The sequence below is a fragment of the Canis aureus genome, chromosome 9 (assembly GCF_053574225.1).
Source record: "Canis aureus isolate CA01 chromosome 9, VMU_Caureus_v.1.0, whole genome shotgun sequence".
Taxonomy (NCBI): Eukaryota; Metazoa; Chordata; class Mammalia; order Carnivora; family Canidae; genus Canis; species Canis aureus.
The window spans coordinates 30346267-30362335 of NC_135619.1; the positions used below are offsets into that span (position 1 = coordinate 30346267).

Sequence of the window (16069 nt, forward strand, 5' to 3'; positions counted from 1 at the left end):
ATATATATATGTGTGATCTGAAGTCTAATTTAAAATTATGCTAAGATATATGATTGCCTTATTTTTCTCTAGCTGTAAGACTTCTTAAGTACAAAGCATACCTCATTTTGTTGCACTTTATTTTATTGCACTTCACAGATACTGCAGTTTTAACAAATTGAAGGTTTGTGTCAACCCTGTGTTGAGCAAGTCTGTGTAGGCACCACTTTTCCAACAGCATTTGCTTGCTTTGTGTCTGGGTCACATTTTAGTAATTGTTGCAGTATTTCAAACTTTGTAGTTTGATGACTGTGAGGAGTTCAAGACTTCAGTGGAGGGAGTAACTGCAAATGTGATGGAAACAAGGAGAGAGCTAAAATTAGAAGTGGGGCTTGAAGATGGGACTGAACTGCTGCAATATCAGGATAAAACTTAAATGAACGAAGAGTTGATTCTTACAGATGAGCAAAGAAAGTGGTTTCTTCAAGTGGAATCAACCCCTGGTGAAGATGCTGTGAAAACTGTGGAAATGACAACAGAGGATTTAGAATATGACATAAATTTAGTTGATAAAACAGCAGGAGAGTTTGAGAGGATTGACTCCAATTTTGAAAGTTCTGTGTGGATAAAATGCTGTCAAACAGCAAGTATGCTACAGAGAAACATTCACAAAAGGGAGAGTTAATCAATGCAGCAAACATCATTAGTTGTCTTATTTTAGGAAATTGCCGTATTCATCCCAGACTTCAGCACCCATCACCCTGATCAGTCAGCAGCCACCAATATCAAGGCAAGACCCTCCAGCAAAAAAGATTACAACTTGCTGAAAGCTCAGATTATGGTTAGCATTTTTAGCAATAAAATAGTTTTAAATTAAGGTATATATTTTGTGGGTTTTAGACATAATACTATTGCACACTTAATAAACTTCAGTGTTATATAAATATAACTTTTATATGCACTGGGAAACCAAAAAACTCATATGACCTACTTTATGGTGGTGGTCTGGAACTGAATCCACAGTATTTCCAAGGTATAGCTGCAGACATAATGGAGGATGTTTATTTAAATATATTTTCAAAGATTTAAATGAAAAGTTATTTAAGAGCCCAGTTTTGTTCACAATACTATTAAGGGTTGATTTGAGGCTAGGTCATATATTTGATCTGAAAAATTAATTGGTATATGTTTTGACTTTGTGTTTTTTGGTACAAAGCAAATGAGCCCATTTATGTGGTCTGTAAGAGTTATTTGATTTCCGCTAAGGAGACAGAATGTTATAGTGGAAAGGCCTGGGATTAAAGTTTAGATACCTGGGATCTAATCTCAAATTGACAGTTACTATGTGAACTCGTATCTACCCCTTACTAGTGGGCGTGCTCTTGGAAAAGTTACTTAACCCAATTCTTAATTTCCTCATGTGTCAAAAATACAGATAATAATGAATACCTTCCTGGAATATTAAAAAAAAACTAAATAAATAGTTACACAATCCATGGTAGATTGCTTGATATAGAAATTCCATATCCTTTTCTTGGGCAAAGTCAGTTACATCTTTGGCTTTCGTTTCCTAAATCTATAATAATACTAATAGCATTTACGATGTGCCAGCCACTGTTCTAAATGTGTTATGTGAATTTATTAATTCATAGCAACCTTATGAGGTAGTCATAGAGAGATTAAACTTGCTGAAGGTTACTCAGCCAAAAAAAATGGGAAAGCCTTTGTTCAAATCTCAGCACTCTGGTTCCAGAGCCTGTGTTTTTCACCACTACACTGTTCGGCCCTTCTAAAGGAAGGAGTGTTGTAGGCTGAACCAGTAAGTAGTTTATTGCCTGTTATGCTGCTCAATAACCACAAAACCTCAGGGGCATAGAACAGTAAGCATTTATTGATCACACATGTTGAAATAGTTGTTAGGCAACTGTTGATCTTGGCTGAGGTCCCTCACATGGCTTAGGGTTGGTTTGCTATGGGGCTTGGTTGGGACTGGGCTGTTTGCCTTTGCTGCAAGTGTCTCTCATCCTGCAGCAGACTAGCCTGGGAATATTCACATGGTGAATGGCACAAGTGAAAGAGCAAAATGGAAAAACACAAGTGCTTTTCTAAGCCTCTGCTGTGTCATGTCTGCTAAAGCAAATCACATGGCTGACCCCAAAGTCAAAGTGGGAGGATCTTACAAAGTTACATCACAAAGGCAGTAGATATAAGATTGTGTCACTTGACACATTGAAGTTGTTTTGTAATATACCATAAATGCCAAAATTTAGGGTTCTAAAATTCTTGTATCTTAAGAATTAATTGTAAAAGTCAAAACTGACATTTCTGCCAATTAAATAGAAAACTTTTTTCCATCTTACATATGAAAAAACTAAGCATCAAAGTTTCAAAAAAGACTAGACAAGAGAACAAGATTTGTTTATATTTTTGTTTTTACCTTTTGACCCTCTCTACCTGTGTCTCCCACCCTCAACTCCCCTCCCCCAATTCTGGCAAGTACCAACTGTTCTCTGTACCTATAAGCTTGTTTTGTTTCTATTTTTTTTAATTCCACATATAAAAGACAATACAATATTTGTCTTTCTCTGATTTATTTCACCTAGCACAATGCCCTTGAGGTCCATCTATGTTGTCACAAATGGAAAGTTTTCATATTTTTTATGGATAAGTAATAGTCACAGCCACACACATCATCTGTATGTGTGGCTGTGTACATACACAGGCACACACATATACATAATAATTTCTTTATCCCTTAATTCATCAATGGACACTTAGGTTGTTCTTAGGTTGTTTCTATATCTTGGCTATTGTAAATAATTCTATAATGAACATAAGGGTTCAAATATCTTTTTGAGTTAATCTTTTCATTTTCTTCAGATAAGTACCCAGAAGTGAGATTGCTGGATCATATAGTCGTTTTATTTTTAATTTTTTCCATACTATTTTCCATAGTGGTTTCACCAATTTACATTCTCATCAACAGTGCACAAGGATTCCTTTTTCTCTAAGTCCTAGCTAGCACTTGTTGTTTATTGTCTTTTTGATAATGGCCATTCTAAAAGGTGTGAGGTGATATCTGTTTGGTTTTGATTTGCATTTCTTTTGATGATTAATGATATTGAGCATCTTTTCATGTGTCTGTTGGCCATTTGCATGTCTTCTGTTATAAAAAAGTCTTCTCATATCCTCTATCCACTTTTTAATTGGATTGTTTGGTTTTTTTGCTGTTTAGTTGTATCAGTTCTTTATGTATTTTGGATATTAACCCTTTATCAGATATATAATAACTCTGAAAACATGTACACACACAGATTTCTGGAAAAATCAGCAGAAACTTCTTATAGGAATACTTAGTTTGGTCTGTGATGGTAATGGCGGTGATGAATAGCTAACCTTTATGAGTAAACTATGTGCCAAGCACTGATCTCAGCACTCTACAGTGGCTCTATAGCCACTCTATAGTGGCTCCCTTAATCTTTCCAACAACCCTATTAATAGGTGCTATTAATAGTTTACATTTTACAGCTGAAGAACTGAGGGGTTTAGTAATTTTCCAGGGTCACGTAGCTTTTATATAAGATCTTCACACAAAATAACTTTCAAAAGTGTCCTTTTTTTAAAATGAATTATGTCTAGACCTCTTTGCTATGGATTTGAAGGTTGCCCATAACCTGGCCTACCCAATTTAATTATCTGTAGATTCCATTGCTATGAGGCATAATTTAAAATGAGACATTTAAGAATCTAGAATTTGTAGATGGCATGCGTGTATTGAAGGGAGCTGAACTAGGTGTTGTAAAAATTTATTCCGATTTCAGAAATATGTGATTCTGAGTTCCTGTATGTATTTCCTCCTGTGTATGTTCAGCTTTAAAAACTGTTGCAAGGATCCTTTATGTGACTAAGTAAACTTATTTCTAGAGGATAAAGAAATTATGAACTGAAGTTATTTTATTCCTGTACTCCAAAAGTAGAATCTTCGGCTTTGATTTTCTTTCTCTCTCTGCAAACAGAGATCTTTGCCCTCACTTGAAGCTTTCTTGAGAATAAAATTCCATTTGATTTGGTCACAGAATTGGAAAGACCAGATAGAAGTTTTTCTGAGACATAAATCTTCCTGAGACATTTAATGACATCAGCGTGTCGTTAAAATGAGCATTTCGGGGCACCTGGGTGGCTCAGTGGTTGAGTGTCTGCCTTTGGCTTGGGTCGTGGTCCCAGGGCCCTGGGATCAAGTCCCACATTAGGTTCCCTGCAGGGAGCCTGCTTCTCCCTCTGTATTTTTCACAAATAAATAAAATATTTAAAAATAAATAAATAAAATGAGCATTTCTAATTCCACTGTGCCTCTGTTTCAGATATTTGAGAATTGAGAGGTATTTTACATTTCTTGGTATTTTGAGATGATTAGCTGAATAAATTGCTATTTTATTCAATAGGTGGGTTTTCAGAAAAGACATATGAATGGAGCTCGGAAGAGGAGGAGCCAGTGAAAAAGGCAGGACCAGTACAAGTCCTCATTGTCAAAGATGACCATTCCTTTGAGTTAGATGAAACTGCACTAAATCGGATTCTTCTCTCAGAGGCTGTCAGGGACAAGGAGGTTGTTGCTGTATCTGTTGCTGGAGCATTCAGAAAAGGAAAATCATTCCTGATGGACTTCATGTTGAGATACATGTACAACCAGGTATGTAAGAAGTGCTTCAAAATGTTTTCTTGTTTCTGTGCTTTTGTCACTTTGTGTTTTTATTTAGTAGTGCTCAGTATTTCCACTTACATTTGTTATATACCCTAAATATGAACTAGTTTAAAAATGCGGTGGTATAAAAAAAAAATGTATAACCATTCGACCTTCTGTGCTTTGGACACCAAACACTATATAGGCCACTTTTATCTGAAGTCACTTTGCCACATTTCCCGTAAAATATAACATATTTTTATTCTTGGGTTGCCTGGGTGGCTCAGTGGTTGAGCGTCTGCCTTTGGCTCAGGTCGTGATCCCAGAGTCCCGGGATCGAGTCCCACATCAGGCTTCTGCATGGAGCATACTTCTCCCTCTGCCTATGTCTCTGCCTCTCTCTCTGTGTGTGTGTGTGTGTCTCTTATGAATAAATAAAAATAAAATCTTAAAAAAAAAAAACATGTTTATTCTTTTAGAAAGAGACATGGCATAGTGATATGATTATCAATCTTACACATTAGAATGTTTAAAATGTGTCAAATAACTTCTATCATAGCTTTTTTATCATAATCATTTTCCCATGGCATTTATTATGACATTTTTCTTTTTTTTATTATGACATTTTTCAAGCATGCAGCAAAGTTAAAAGAATTTTACAGTGAACACCTAGGTATTAACTACCTAGATTTTACCATTAACATTGATATTCTTGCTTTATCACATGTGTCTCCAGCTGTTCTTCCCTCTTTATAGCCATCATTGCATCTTATTTTTTTATTCATTTCAAAGTAAATTGCTGAGATTGGTACACTTCCTCATGAATATTACAATATACATCATTATCATGTATTTCAGTACTTGGTTTTTTTCTTTTGTTATAAAATTTGCATTACAGTTACATACACAAATCTTGGGTGTACATTGCTTATTATTATTATTTTTTGAAAATGCATAGGCCAAATGGGCCCAAATCTATCAAGTATATCTTGCTGTTACCCCAGGAAGTTCTCTCTTATGTTTTCCCACTCGATTCTCATCTTAGCCCACCCCCAGAGGCAACCAGCAGTGTCATAACATTTGACACCAATGGGGCACAGAAATGACACTTTAAGGGATCTAGGATAAACCAAAAGTAGAAGGGTATAGGGAGATCAGAGTTGAGGAACAGAAGATTGGGCATGGAGAGCATACCAGTAATTTTTTTTTCCATCCTTTTACCCATAGCAGTTCTGTTGCAAATGTGGATGTGGAGGCAGAGAAACTTTGTGTTATGTTTTTATACCATAATTATTCATTTGGGATTGATCTTTTTTATAAAAATATTTTATTTGTTTATTTGAGAGAGATAGCAAGAGAGCATAAGCAAGGAGGAAAGGGAGGACCAGGCTCACCTCAAACAGGGAGCCCAACCTGGGGCTCCATCCCAGGACCCCAGGATCATGACCTGAGCTGAAGGCAGATGCTTAACTGACTGAGCCACCGGGCACCCCTGGGATTGATCTTTTATAGTTGGGTTTTTTTTAATAGTTTTGTAAAATTAACTTTAATATCTTCTATCTCTAGCTTCAGTTCAAACAAATCAGGAATAGCACTACCAAAATACTTTAGGCTTTGAAACCAAAGAGAAATCTTGTCATTCTCTGTTTGTAGTGTATCCACAGGAGTATACTACTTAACACAGGTGGGAAAATTAAGTGAACAAAACTAGTATTAGTATTAGTTTCCATTCTTTGGGACTATAAGTTTTAGGCTATTCATAGTTTTAACTGTAAAATAAACATGAAAATTAAATGCTCAATAACACTTGTCATGTTGCTTGTGTTAAATAGCACTTGCCAGATTTAAGTAACAGATTTGTTGTGTTTTTGTTTTTGTTTTTCTGAAGCGCACTACTAGGTGCCTCTCCTCTTGCTATTCACTCCCTCCACCCCCAATACCAAAACTTTTGTGTATATTATTGTGTATATCCTGACATAATTTCCTTTCTCCTGTCTTTATTTCTTTGCTTCTAGAATGCCCACTCCAAGTTTGCTCACCTGGAAAATTCCCAAACATTCATCAAGTTGTAGCACAAATACCACCTCTCCTATTAAGTCTTTCCTGACCAAGAGTTAGTTATTTCTTTCTTGTGCTATCTATGCCTAATGTACATGGCCATTTTGGCATGCATATGTTGCAACATGATGGTTTATTAGCATGTCTGTCTTTTTTATTAGGTTGTAAGCTTCTCTGGTCTAGAATGATATCTTTGTATTCCCAGGACCTCCAATATAATATAGTAGATGGTGCTTGTCTAAATATAATAAATATATAAATATATTAATATATTATAATAATATATTAATAAATAATAAATATAATAAATATATAAAATATATAAATAATAATATTTTAGATGAATAAAGTAGTTGTATCAACACAATATATGTGAATATGTTGTTTCCTTTTGACTATAGTTGGAGACAGATACAAACCAGAATTGCTGTGTAGAAAAATCTATATCACATATCCAATTCCATATCACAAAATTTCTTAATTTATAGGAATCAGTCGACTGGGTTGGAGATTACAATGAACCATTGACTGGTTTTTCATGGAGAGGTGGGTCTGAACGAGAGACCACAGGAATCCAAATATGGAGTGAAGTCTTCCTTATCAATAAACCTGACGGCAAGAAGGTATAATGCAAACTTCATAAAGAAAATTGAGTTTGCACTTACAAGAGCTACCACTTTTCAAGGTCCTCAAAAATGATCTTTTGAAAACTAATTTTGGCTATTTGACATGAAGATTAAAAGGGAAGTGGGGTGGGTAGCATCCTATTGTGTGTTCCTATTTCTCTTTCTATTGATCAAGGTGGCAGAATCATTGGGACAGTAGAACGGCAGATCAGCAAGCTAACATCTATACTTTGTTTCAATGCTATTCCTATTATATTGGATTACCTGTGAAAATTCATCATTATAGTATTGAGCTAATTAATATTTTTATTTTCTGTGGCATTCATGGCATATATAAAAAAATTACCTATTAAGTATCCATTGTTCATGGTTTGCTTTAGTCCTTACAGTGTTAACTTTGTAGTAACCCTAACACTACACCTGTCCTATAAAATATCAATGATGTACTCTACTTGCCTACAGGTTGCAGTGCTATTGATGGATACTCAGGGAACCTTTGATAGTCAGTCAACTTTGAGAGATTCAGCCACAGTATTTGCACTCAGCACAATGATCAGCTCAATACAGGTATGGAATAAGATAAATCCATTTTGATGGTTGTTTCTTTAACTAAAACTTATGAATATATATATTCCTATATACATGTGGTAGTAAGACAACAGAAATGGTAAATAGGTTATTTGCCTCAATTAGCATACAAGTTTTTATGATTTCCATAAGAGTAGAATTGTTTTGGTAACTGTCATCTAATTTCTTATCAGTTTTCAAACTGCCTATAGTCAGAACATTTTGTATTATCTTATTGATAATTTTTTCTGTTTAAAGACTACAACAAACTCAATAATATTGTCTTATAATATATGCAGATAGATATGAAACTACCTATTATAAGTTACATTTACCTTTATGTTTCAACAAGATTTATAAATGTGATTTTATACAGCCAGTAGAAATATTTCTGAGTATAAAAACATTTATATGCTTTCCCAGCTTTTTTTTAGAGAGAGAGAGCATGTATGAGTGGGAGAGTTGGAGAGGGAGAGAGAGGATCCCAAGCAGGCTTCATGCTCAGCACAGAGCTTGATGCAAGGCTCTCAATCTCATGACTCTGAGATTATGACCTGAGCTGAAATCAAGAGTCAGATGCTTAACTAACTGAGCCACTGAGGCACCTCCTTTTTTTCTTTATAGATGCTTTCCCAACTTTTTAAAACACTTAACAATAAATAAATAAATAAATTAATTAATTAATAAAACACTTAATATACATTTAGCATTTAGGTAAGGAAATGCCTTACAAAATTTTTTATCTTTGGGGTGCTTAGGTGGCTCAGTCATTTGAGCCTCTTACTCTTGATTTGGGCTCACGTCATAATTTTAGGATCCTGGGATCAAGCCCCACACCAAGCAAGCTCTATGCTCAGTGCGGCGTCTACTTGGTATTCTCTTTCTTCCTTTCCTCTGCCCCTCCTCCTGCTTCTGTGTTCTATAAATAAATACAATCTTTAAAAAAAAAAAGTTATCTTCCTTTCCTTTTTTCTTTGTCTTTTTAAAGTATTGTTTTTGAGGTTATTGTAGGCTTTACAAATTGTCCTCAAAGTCATTGCAGAGTTTTACTATAGCCATAAAACATATAGCATGAAAGATTTTAAGACAGTTTTTAGATATTTTCTGTTCATTAGAAAGAGCAAGAAGAAACAGTGGCCAAGAAACGGACATTTAGAGAGAGGTAAGATAGTTTAAAAAGGTAGGGAAGGCAAAGTGGTTGGGATAAATAAGTCAAGGCTGGAATTATAAATGAGCAGAGAATGAAGCTAGTGAACCAGCAACAAGGGTTTCACGTGGTTAGAACAACAAGAGGGTGGATAGAAGGAAAACTGAATTTTTTTTTTTAAAAAGCTTTAAGATGTAAGTCATGATTGTAACCTGTGTTTGACTAGCTTTTAAAAATAGACCTCTTGAATGAGCCTTTAAAATACTGGCTTAGGGGATCCCTGGGTGGCTCAGCGGTTTGGTGCCTTCCTTTGGCCCAGGGCGCGATCCTGGAGTCCTGGGATCAAGTCCCATGTCAGGCTCCCGGCATGGAGCCTGCTTCTGCCTCCTCCTGTGTCTCTGCCTCTCTCTCTCTCTGTGTGTGTGTGTGTCTATCATAAATAAATAAATAAATAAATCTTAAAAAAATAAAATACTGACTTAAAATCTAATTTCTTCATAATCAACAGTATAAGCAAGCCAATTAAGATAAGATTGATTTTGCCTTTTTAATATTTATATATTTTACCTGAAGGTATTGAATATTTTCACTGAAAAATTTAAGTCCCTAGTAATGACTTTTTATTATCTGAGAAATAGTCTGTTATTTAAATAAGTACACAAAGTATACTCTTTGTGTCAATACATAAAAATCCTTAACTTTTTTTGAAATTACCTCCCCAAAAAAAACAAAGAATGTTATCTTAGTGCTGTGATCTGTTCATGAAGCAGTAGTGTATATGGATATGAGCATGATATTCAGAGCCTAACTTCAATGTGATAGAACTTTCTATAGACTTAACAATTCTTTTGAAGATTTTATTTATTTATTTATTTATTTATTTATTTATTTATTTATTTATTTATTTATTTATTTATTTATGAGAGACACACAGAGAGAGAAAGAGACATAGGCAGAGGGACTCAATCCTGTGGGGAGCCCGATGCGGGACTCGATCCTGGAATCATGACCTGAGCCAAAAGCAGATGCTCAACCACTGAGCCAGCCAGGTGCCCCTAGCCTTAACTAAATTAGTCAATTATGAAAAAGTCAATGTAGTTTTTCTTTTTTTTTTTTTTTTTTAATTTATTTTTTATTGGTGTTCAATTTACTAACCTACAGAATAACACCCAGTGCCCGTCACCCATTCACTCCCACCCCCCGCCCTCCTCCCCTTCTACCACCCCTAGTTCGTTTCCCAGAGTTAGCAGTCTTTACGTTCTGTCTCCCTTTCTGATATTTCCCACACATTTCTTCTCCCTTCCCTTATATTCCCTTTCACTATTATTTATATTCCCCAAATGAATGAGAACATATAATGTTTGTCCTTCTCCGACTGACTTACTTCACTCAGCATAATACCCTCCAGTTCCATCCACGTTGAAGCAAATGGTGGGTATTTGTCATTTCTAATAGCTGAGTAATATTCCATTGTATACATAAACCACATCTTCTTTATCCATTCATCTTTTGTTGGACACCGAGGCTCCTTCCACAGTTTGGCTATCGTGGCCATTGCTGCTATAAACATCGGGGTGCAGGTGTCCCGGCGTTTCATTGCATTTGTATCTTTGGGGTAAATCCCCAACAGTGCAATTGCTGGGTCGTAGGGCAGGTATATTTTTAACTGTTTGAGGAACCTCCACACAGTTTTCCAGAGTGGCTGCACCAGTTCACATTCCCACCAACAGTGTAAGAGGGTTCCCTTTTCTCCGCATCCTCTCCAACATTTGTTGTTTCCTGCCTTGTTAATTTTCCCCATTCTCACTGGTGTGAGGTGGTATCTCAAGACAAAATTTACATATGGGTTATTCAGATCTAGATTATTATTTTGGTGTGCTTATAAGAATGGTTATTTTATTGACTATTAAGTTAGGTTCATAAATAATTTTAATATCCATCTCCAGAGCAGGTGGCTGTTGTATTTCTGGAACAATTTTATGAACATTGTACATTGTTTATTGTCTGTCAAGCTTTCTTTACTACTCTTTCAAGATCTTATAAATACCATTATATAAAATACATGTAAGAGAGTTTGATTTTATGAAAATTAATATTTATAAAAATAAAGAATGACAAAGTGTGTGCTTCAGATTATGCTATTTATTTTACCATTTTGACTTTATTTCTTAATCAAGGTATATAACTTATCCCAGAATGTCCAGGAGGATGATCTTCAGCACCTCCAGGTAACAATATGTATATTCTTTTTTACATATTTGGTAATCTTTTGAGGGTGTATTTTGTTGGGCCTTCTACTTGAACACTTAATACAGAAAGATTTAAAAACATAATCAAATGGAGGTTGTCCTATTTCCAGGCTTCTTGTTTCAGCCCTATATGGTTATGTTCTTTCTGATTCAGTTTTCATACTTCTTTGTTAACTGTAAAGCTACTTGCTATTGGCCCTATATGTGAAAATATATGGCAAATTAGAGTAGAGAAAAGAATCTTTGGTTTAAAAATGGCCCAAAATGAGAAGTTGATCTAGTTTTAAAATAAGTTACTCACAGAGGTGAAAAGTACACCATAGGGAATATAGTCATTAATATTGTAATAATGTTGTATGGTGACAGTGACTATGCTTATCATAGTAAGTATAGCATAATGTACAGGATCATCAAATCACTGTGTTGTACACCTGAAACTAATATAACATTGTATGTTAACTGTACTTTAATAATACATTTTATAAACATTTCTGTTCTATATGCTGTCCTCAGAGTATTGTTACAGCAAAAATGCAGAGAAAAAAAACCTGAAGTTGAAGGCTTATGGTCAGAGATTTAATAATTATAGTCTGATATCAGTTGTATGCCAGACTTCTTTTCCTATGGACTTATACCTAAAAACTATGAAGAGCTGGGGGATCCCTGGGTGGCTCAGAAATTTGGCGCCTGCCTTTGGCCCAGGGCGCGATCCTGGAGTCCCGGGATCGAGTCCCACATCAGGCTCCCGACATGGAGCCTGCTTCTCCCTCTGCCTCTCTTTCTCTCTCTTTAGGTCTATCATGAAATAATAAATAAATAAATAAATAAATAAATAAATAAATAAATAAATAGTAAGTAAATAAGTAAATAAATAAATCTATCTTTTAAAAAAAACTGTGAAGAGCTTCCTGATGATAATTCATAAAATTCTACTTTAGATCTGAAAGAGACTTCAGTAGACACCTAATTTCCCTTTCATTTTTACAGATGAGGTAAATTTGGCTGAAAGTAGTAAATGACTTGCCTAAATATGGGTAATTGGTGGTAGAGTGGGACTAGAAATCTGGGCATCTCCTGGGCTTAGGGCTCCTTCCACTCTCCAAGCAACATTTAAATCTCAAGTAAAAGATTAAATATTTCCTTAAGATAGTTTACATCTCTGTAACACTTTCTGCTCCCTTTCAACGCATGTTATTTTGGTTACATATCAAAATCTATTTCTCTGATAGCTTCCCTCTGCATATTTTATAGAAAATTTTGCTTTAAATATATAATCTATCTTGGCAATAAAGGCCATGTACAAATTTAACAGACAACAAAGGATGATAAAGCAAGGTAACCTGTAATGTTGGAAATAGCATTTGGAGTTCATATCGAGAATTGTTCCCACGTATATTTCTAGTATATCACCCTGATCATTTACGACAAATAGGCAATAAACTAAATAATTGTTTCTTATAATAAGTACAATTTACTTCTTCAGGCCTGTGTCATAACCTAGCCAATTATTTTCCAAGTTAATGGCATAACACTGTTCAATACCAGTGTAGGGATTCCTTAAGAAGGCTGACTTTGGACTTTGATATTGAGTAAGTAAACTTTTTCTGAGACCATTTAAAATTTTTCCTGTAAATGACAACACCTCAGCCTCCTCAGAAAAAGATTGTGAATTCCAATTATGTTAGTAGATGTTTCTAATCAGAGTGTTAATCACTGGACCAGCTGCCTTTTAGACATGATATTCCAGACTTTCACTGAGTCACTCTAATCAGATGCTTAGTAATTACCCTTGGCTTCCTAGATGCTTCTGCAAGAGAGGCAGGGTGGTGCTGTGGGAATTATCCTAAAGAGGAAGGGGTGGGAATCCTCTGTGTCAGTGTTCCACCTTGGCTCTGAGAAGCCACTTTGGCTTGTCAGTCTTGTGGATGAAGTGGCATTTCCTGTGTACAGCTGGGGAAACCCAGTGGGCTGGTCTGGATGAACTGCTCAACAGAGGCCTAATCACAGTCACTGCCTCAGGTCTTTGTTCTCTGAGACCTTACATTTCTGGCAACACAAAAACTGATATGGTGCCTCTCAACTGGGAGCAATTAAAAACAAGAGAAGGCAGTACATCTGATTGTATTTTTCAGCCAAATACCTTTATGCCTTTGTAGTAATTTAGTCCGTTGTGCCATTAAATTTCCTCAGGCAACAACTTTTATAAATATGTCCAACATAGTTTATGGCCCTCTGGTCTGATCTGTGCAAGTTCTGCTTTGAAAGGTTACTTTCCATGTTACTTTTTTTCCTGTCTTCCCTACAAAAAACTTTTTACACTCTTGATATAAAGGTATTAGCCTGAAGTGGAAACTTAATTTTTAACATGTACTTTATGTCCTTAATTTTTTATTTAAAAATTTACTGTAGTTCTGCTTTATCTAATACCTAGTTCCTTAAAATGATTATTGTAACCTTACTAATACAGTATTATGTCTTAGCGAGGAAGAAGAAGAATGGAAAAAAGCACAGAAGTAAAGCTTTGCTGATACTGATATTTTCTCTATGTGTGTGTGCGCATGTGTGTGGATGTGTGTGATTTTCCATCTAGCTTTTCACTGAGTATGGCAGACTGGCAATGGAGGAAATATTCCTGAAACCATTTCAGGTGAGTGGAGGGTAAAATGGTGGTAAATTCTTATTAAATTTTTCTGAAGAGTATAACCAAGTATCTTAATTGAGAGGGTCACTTTTCTTCTTTTTTTTATTTCATTCAAAAAGTTCTTTGATAACTTTGTTAATGCTACTTGATGCAAGTAGGTGATTAAATAGGGAAACAAAGCTGAATTAACAGATAAAAATGATTCTTAAATGAAAAGTCAATTTATATCAAGCAAACAAAATATCTGTTGTATTTAAAAACTGTTTTTAAGAAGAGAACTAAAAGTGAAGGGAATTCAGTTTAAAAGCAGTATTATAGGGATGCCTGGGTGGCTCAGCAGTTAAGCATCTGCCTTTGGCTCAGGACGTGATCCTGGAGTCCTGGGATTGAGTCCCACATCGGGCTCCCTGCATGGAGCTTGCTTCTCCCTCTGTCTATATCTCTGCCTCTCTCTCTCTATGTCTCTCATGAACAAATAAATAAAATCTTTTAAAAAAAAAAGCTGTATTAAAGTGTAAAGTTTAGCCAGTGGTGTGCTGATAAATATTTACAACTGGCTGGCAAGGAGGGAGGAGGTGGTTCTGATTGAAAGCATTTGCGGATTTCTGAGGTACAAATACCTTTACCACAGCTGATTTCAAGCTGTCAACATGATGTCAACTGACTCGTAAAATTCTTCAGACTTTCACAGCTGGTCCTTGTGAGCCTATAAGAGCCAGCTCTCCACTATTTAGCACACTGAGAAAGTAGAACCCATAGCAAGACAGATCATTTGAGGACTGGATTAGCCATGGGGCATACCCTGGCAGAGGGCATCTTTGGTATGGGAATTCCTAGTAACAGAGAAATTGGATGGTGTTTCTCTGTGCATTTGTATGTACAAGTGGTTAGTGACTTGAGGTTTACCTGTAATAGGAAAATTAAGAAGGGTTAAACCTTAAAAAACCTTACTGCACACAGACTTTAATTCTCTTCTCTTAGAAGCTTTATTTCATTCCTCAGCACATATTTTAGGTCTACTTACATGTATTCTCTGCTCTTTCACCTCCTTAGTGTTAAGTACTTCACCTTTTGGATTAGTTCATTCATCCCAGTTTTCTCCCATAGCATTTTTATTAACCGTTTTCATATGCTTAAAGGCCTTCCAAACCCTAGGCCTTAGAAATAGATTTGACTCACCACACACACACACACACACACACACACACACACAAATGATAAGTATGTGAGGTGATGAATATGTTAACTAACCTTATTGTGGTAATCATTTCACAATATATATTCACATTATCATATTATAGATCTTATACACAACATTGTAGGTCAATTATATTTCAGTAAAGCTGGGGAAAAAAAGATTTGAATCCTCTTTGTAAGATAAAATAAAACCCAACTTTTCATGTCTCTTTTGGTGGAGATTTAATTACTAGTGAACAGCTCAGTCCATGCCAGTGTTATGGTTAAACTGAAAATTGGTGGGAAATAACATTAGAGGAGGCACATAATAGCATATTGTTGTATTAGGATACACCTCCTGTTTCTCACAATTTCTCATTCAGATTGGGCCTATATATGGAAAATTGGGAATTAGTTTACTTTATTATATTTAAGGACCCTTTATTCATACAATTTCAAAACATTCATCTATAGAATAAATTCTTTGATAGTGATTTCAGCCACTTTAAGGCAAAATATTCTTGGTCAAATATCCATGGTGACTGTAATTGCCAAGTCCTACCGGAGAAAAATACATGACTTCCCTGAGGAAACTAAAGGCTCCTGTTTGCCTGCTTGGGCTATACATTAAAGGATGAGATATGATGATGGGGCTGAGGAAAAGAACAGCTGTCTAAGCAAGCTACTTTATCCTGTGTTCCGTCCAGAGAGTGATTTAGGTGCTCTGAAAGCTGTACAAATCGGAATAAGTATGCATCTGGCTAGATAGAATCAAGTCATTGGTATGCAACAGGATTCTCCCCGTGCCCACGTTTAGGTCCATGAAATGTCTAGAAAACATGTATAACAATAATTTATTGAGCATTTATTTGTGCCAGGTACTGTGCTAAGAATGTTTCTTATTCAATGCCAGTCACTATAGTTATATAAAAATAAATAATGTTG

At 35.5% G+C, this 16069-nt stretch overlaps 1 protein-coding gene across 5 annotated transcripts in view; it reads left to right on the forward strand.

The window, feature by feature from the left end:
* The window catches only part of ATL1 (atlastin GTPase 1), a 74069-nt gene that overhangs the window by 37113 nt on the left and 20887 nt on the right, over positions 1-16069 (forward strand). For all 5 annotated transcript variants that reach the window (XM_077909242.1, XM_077909246.1, XM_077909244.1 and 2 more), the window contains exons 3-7: positions 4422-4669; positions 7207-7341; positions 7807-7911; positions 11236-11286; positions 13898-13954. In XM_077909242.1, the coding sequence (XP_077765368.1) occupies positions 4422-4669; positions 7207-7341; positions 7807-7911; positions 11236-11286; positions 13898-13954 (596 nt within the window). The remainder of the gene's footprint in view (positions 1-4421; positions 4670-7206; positions 7342-7806; positions 7912-11235; positions 11287-13897; positions 13955-16069) is intronic.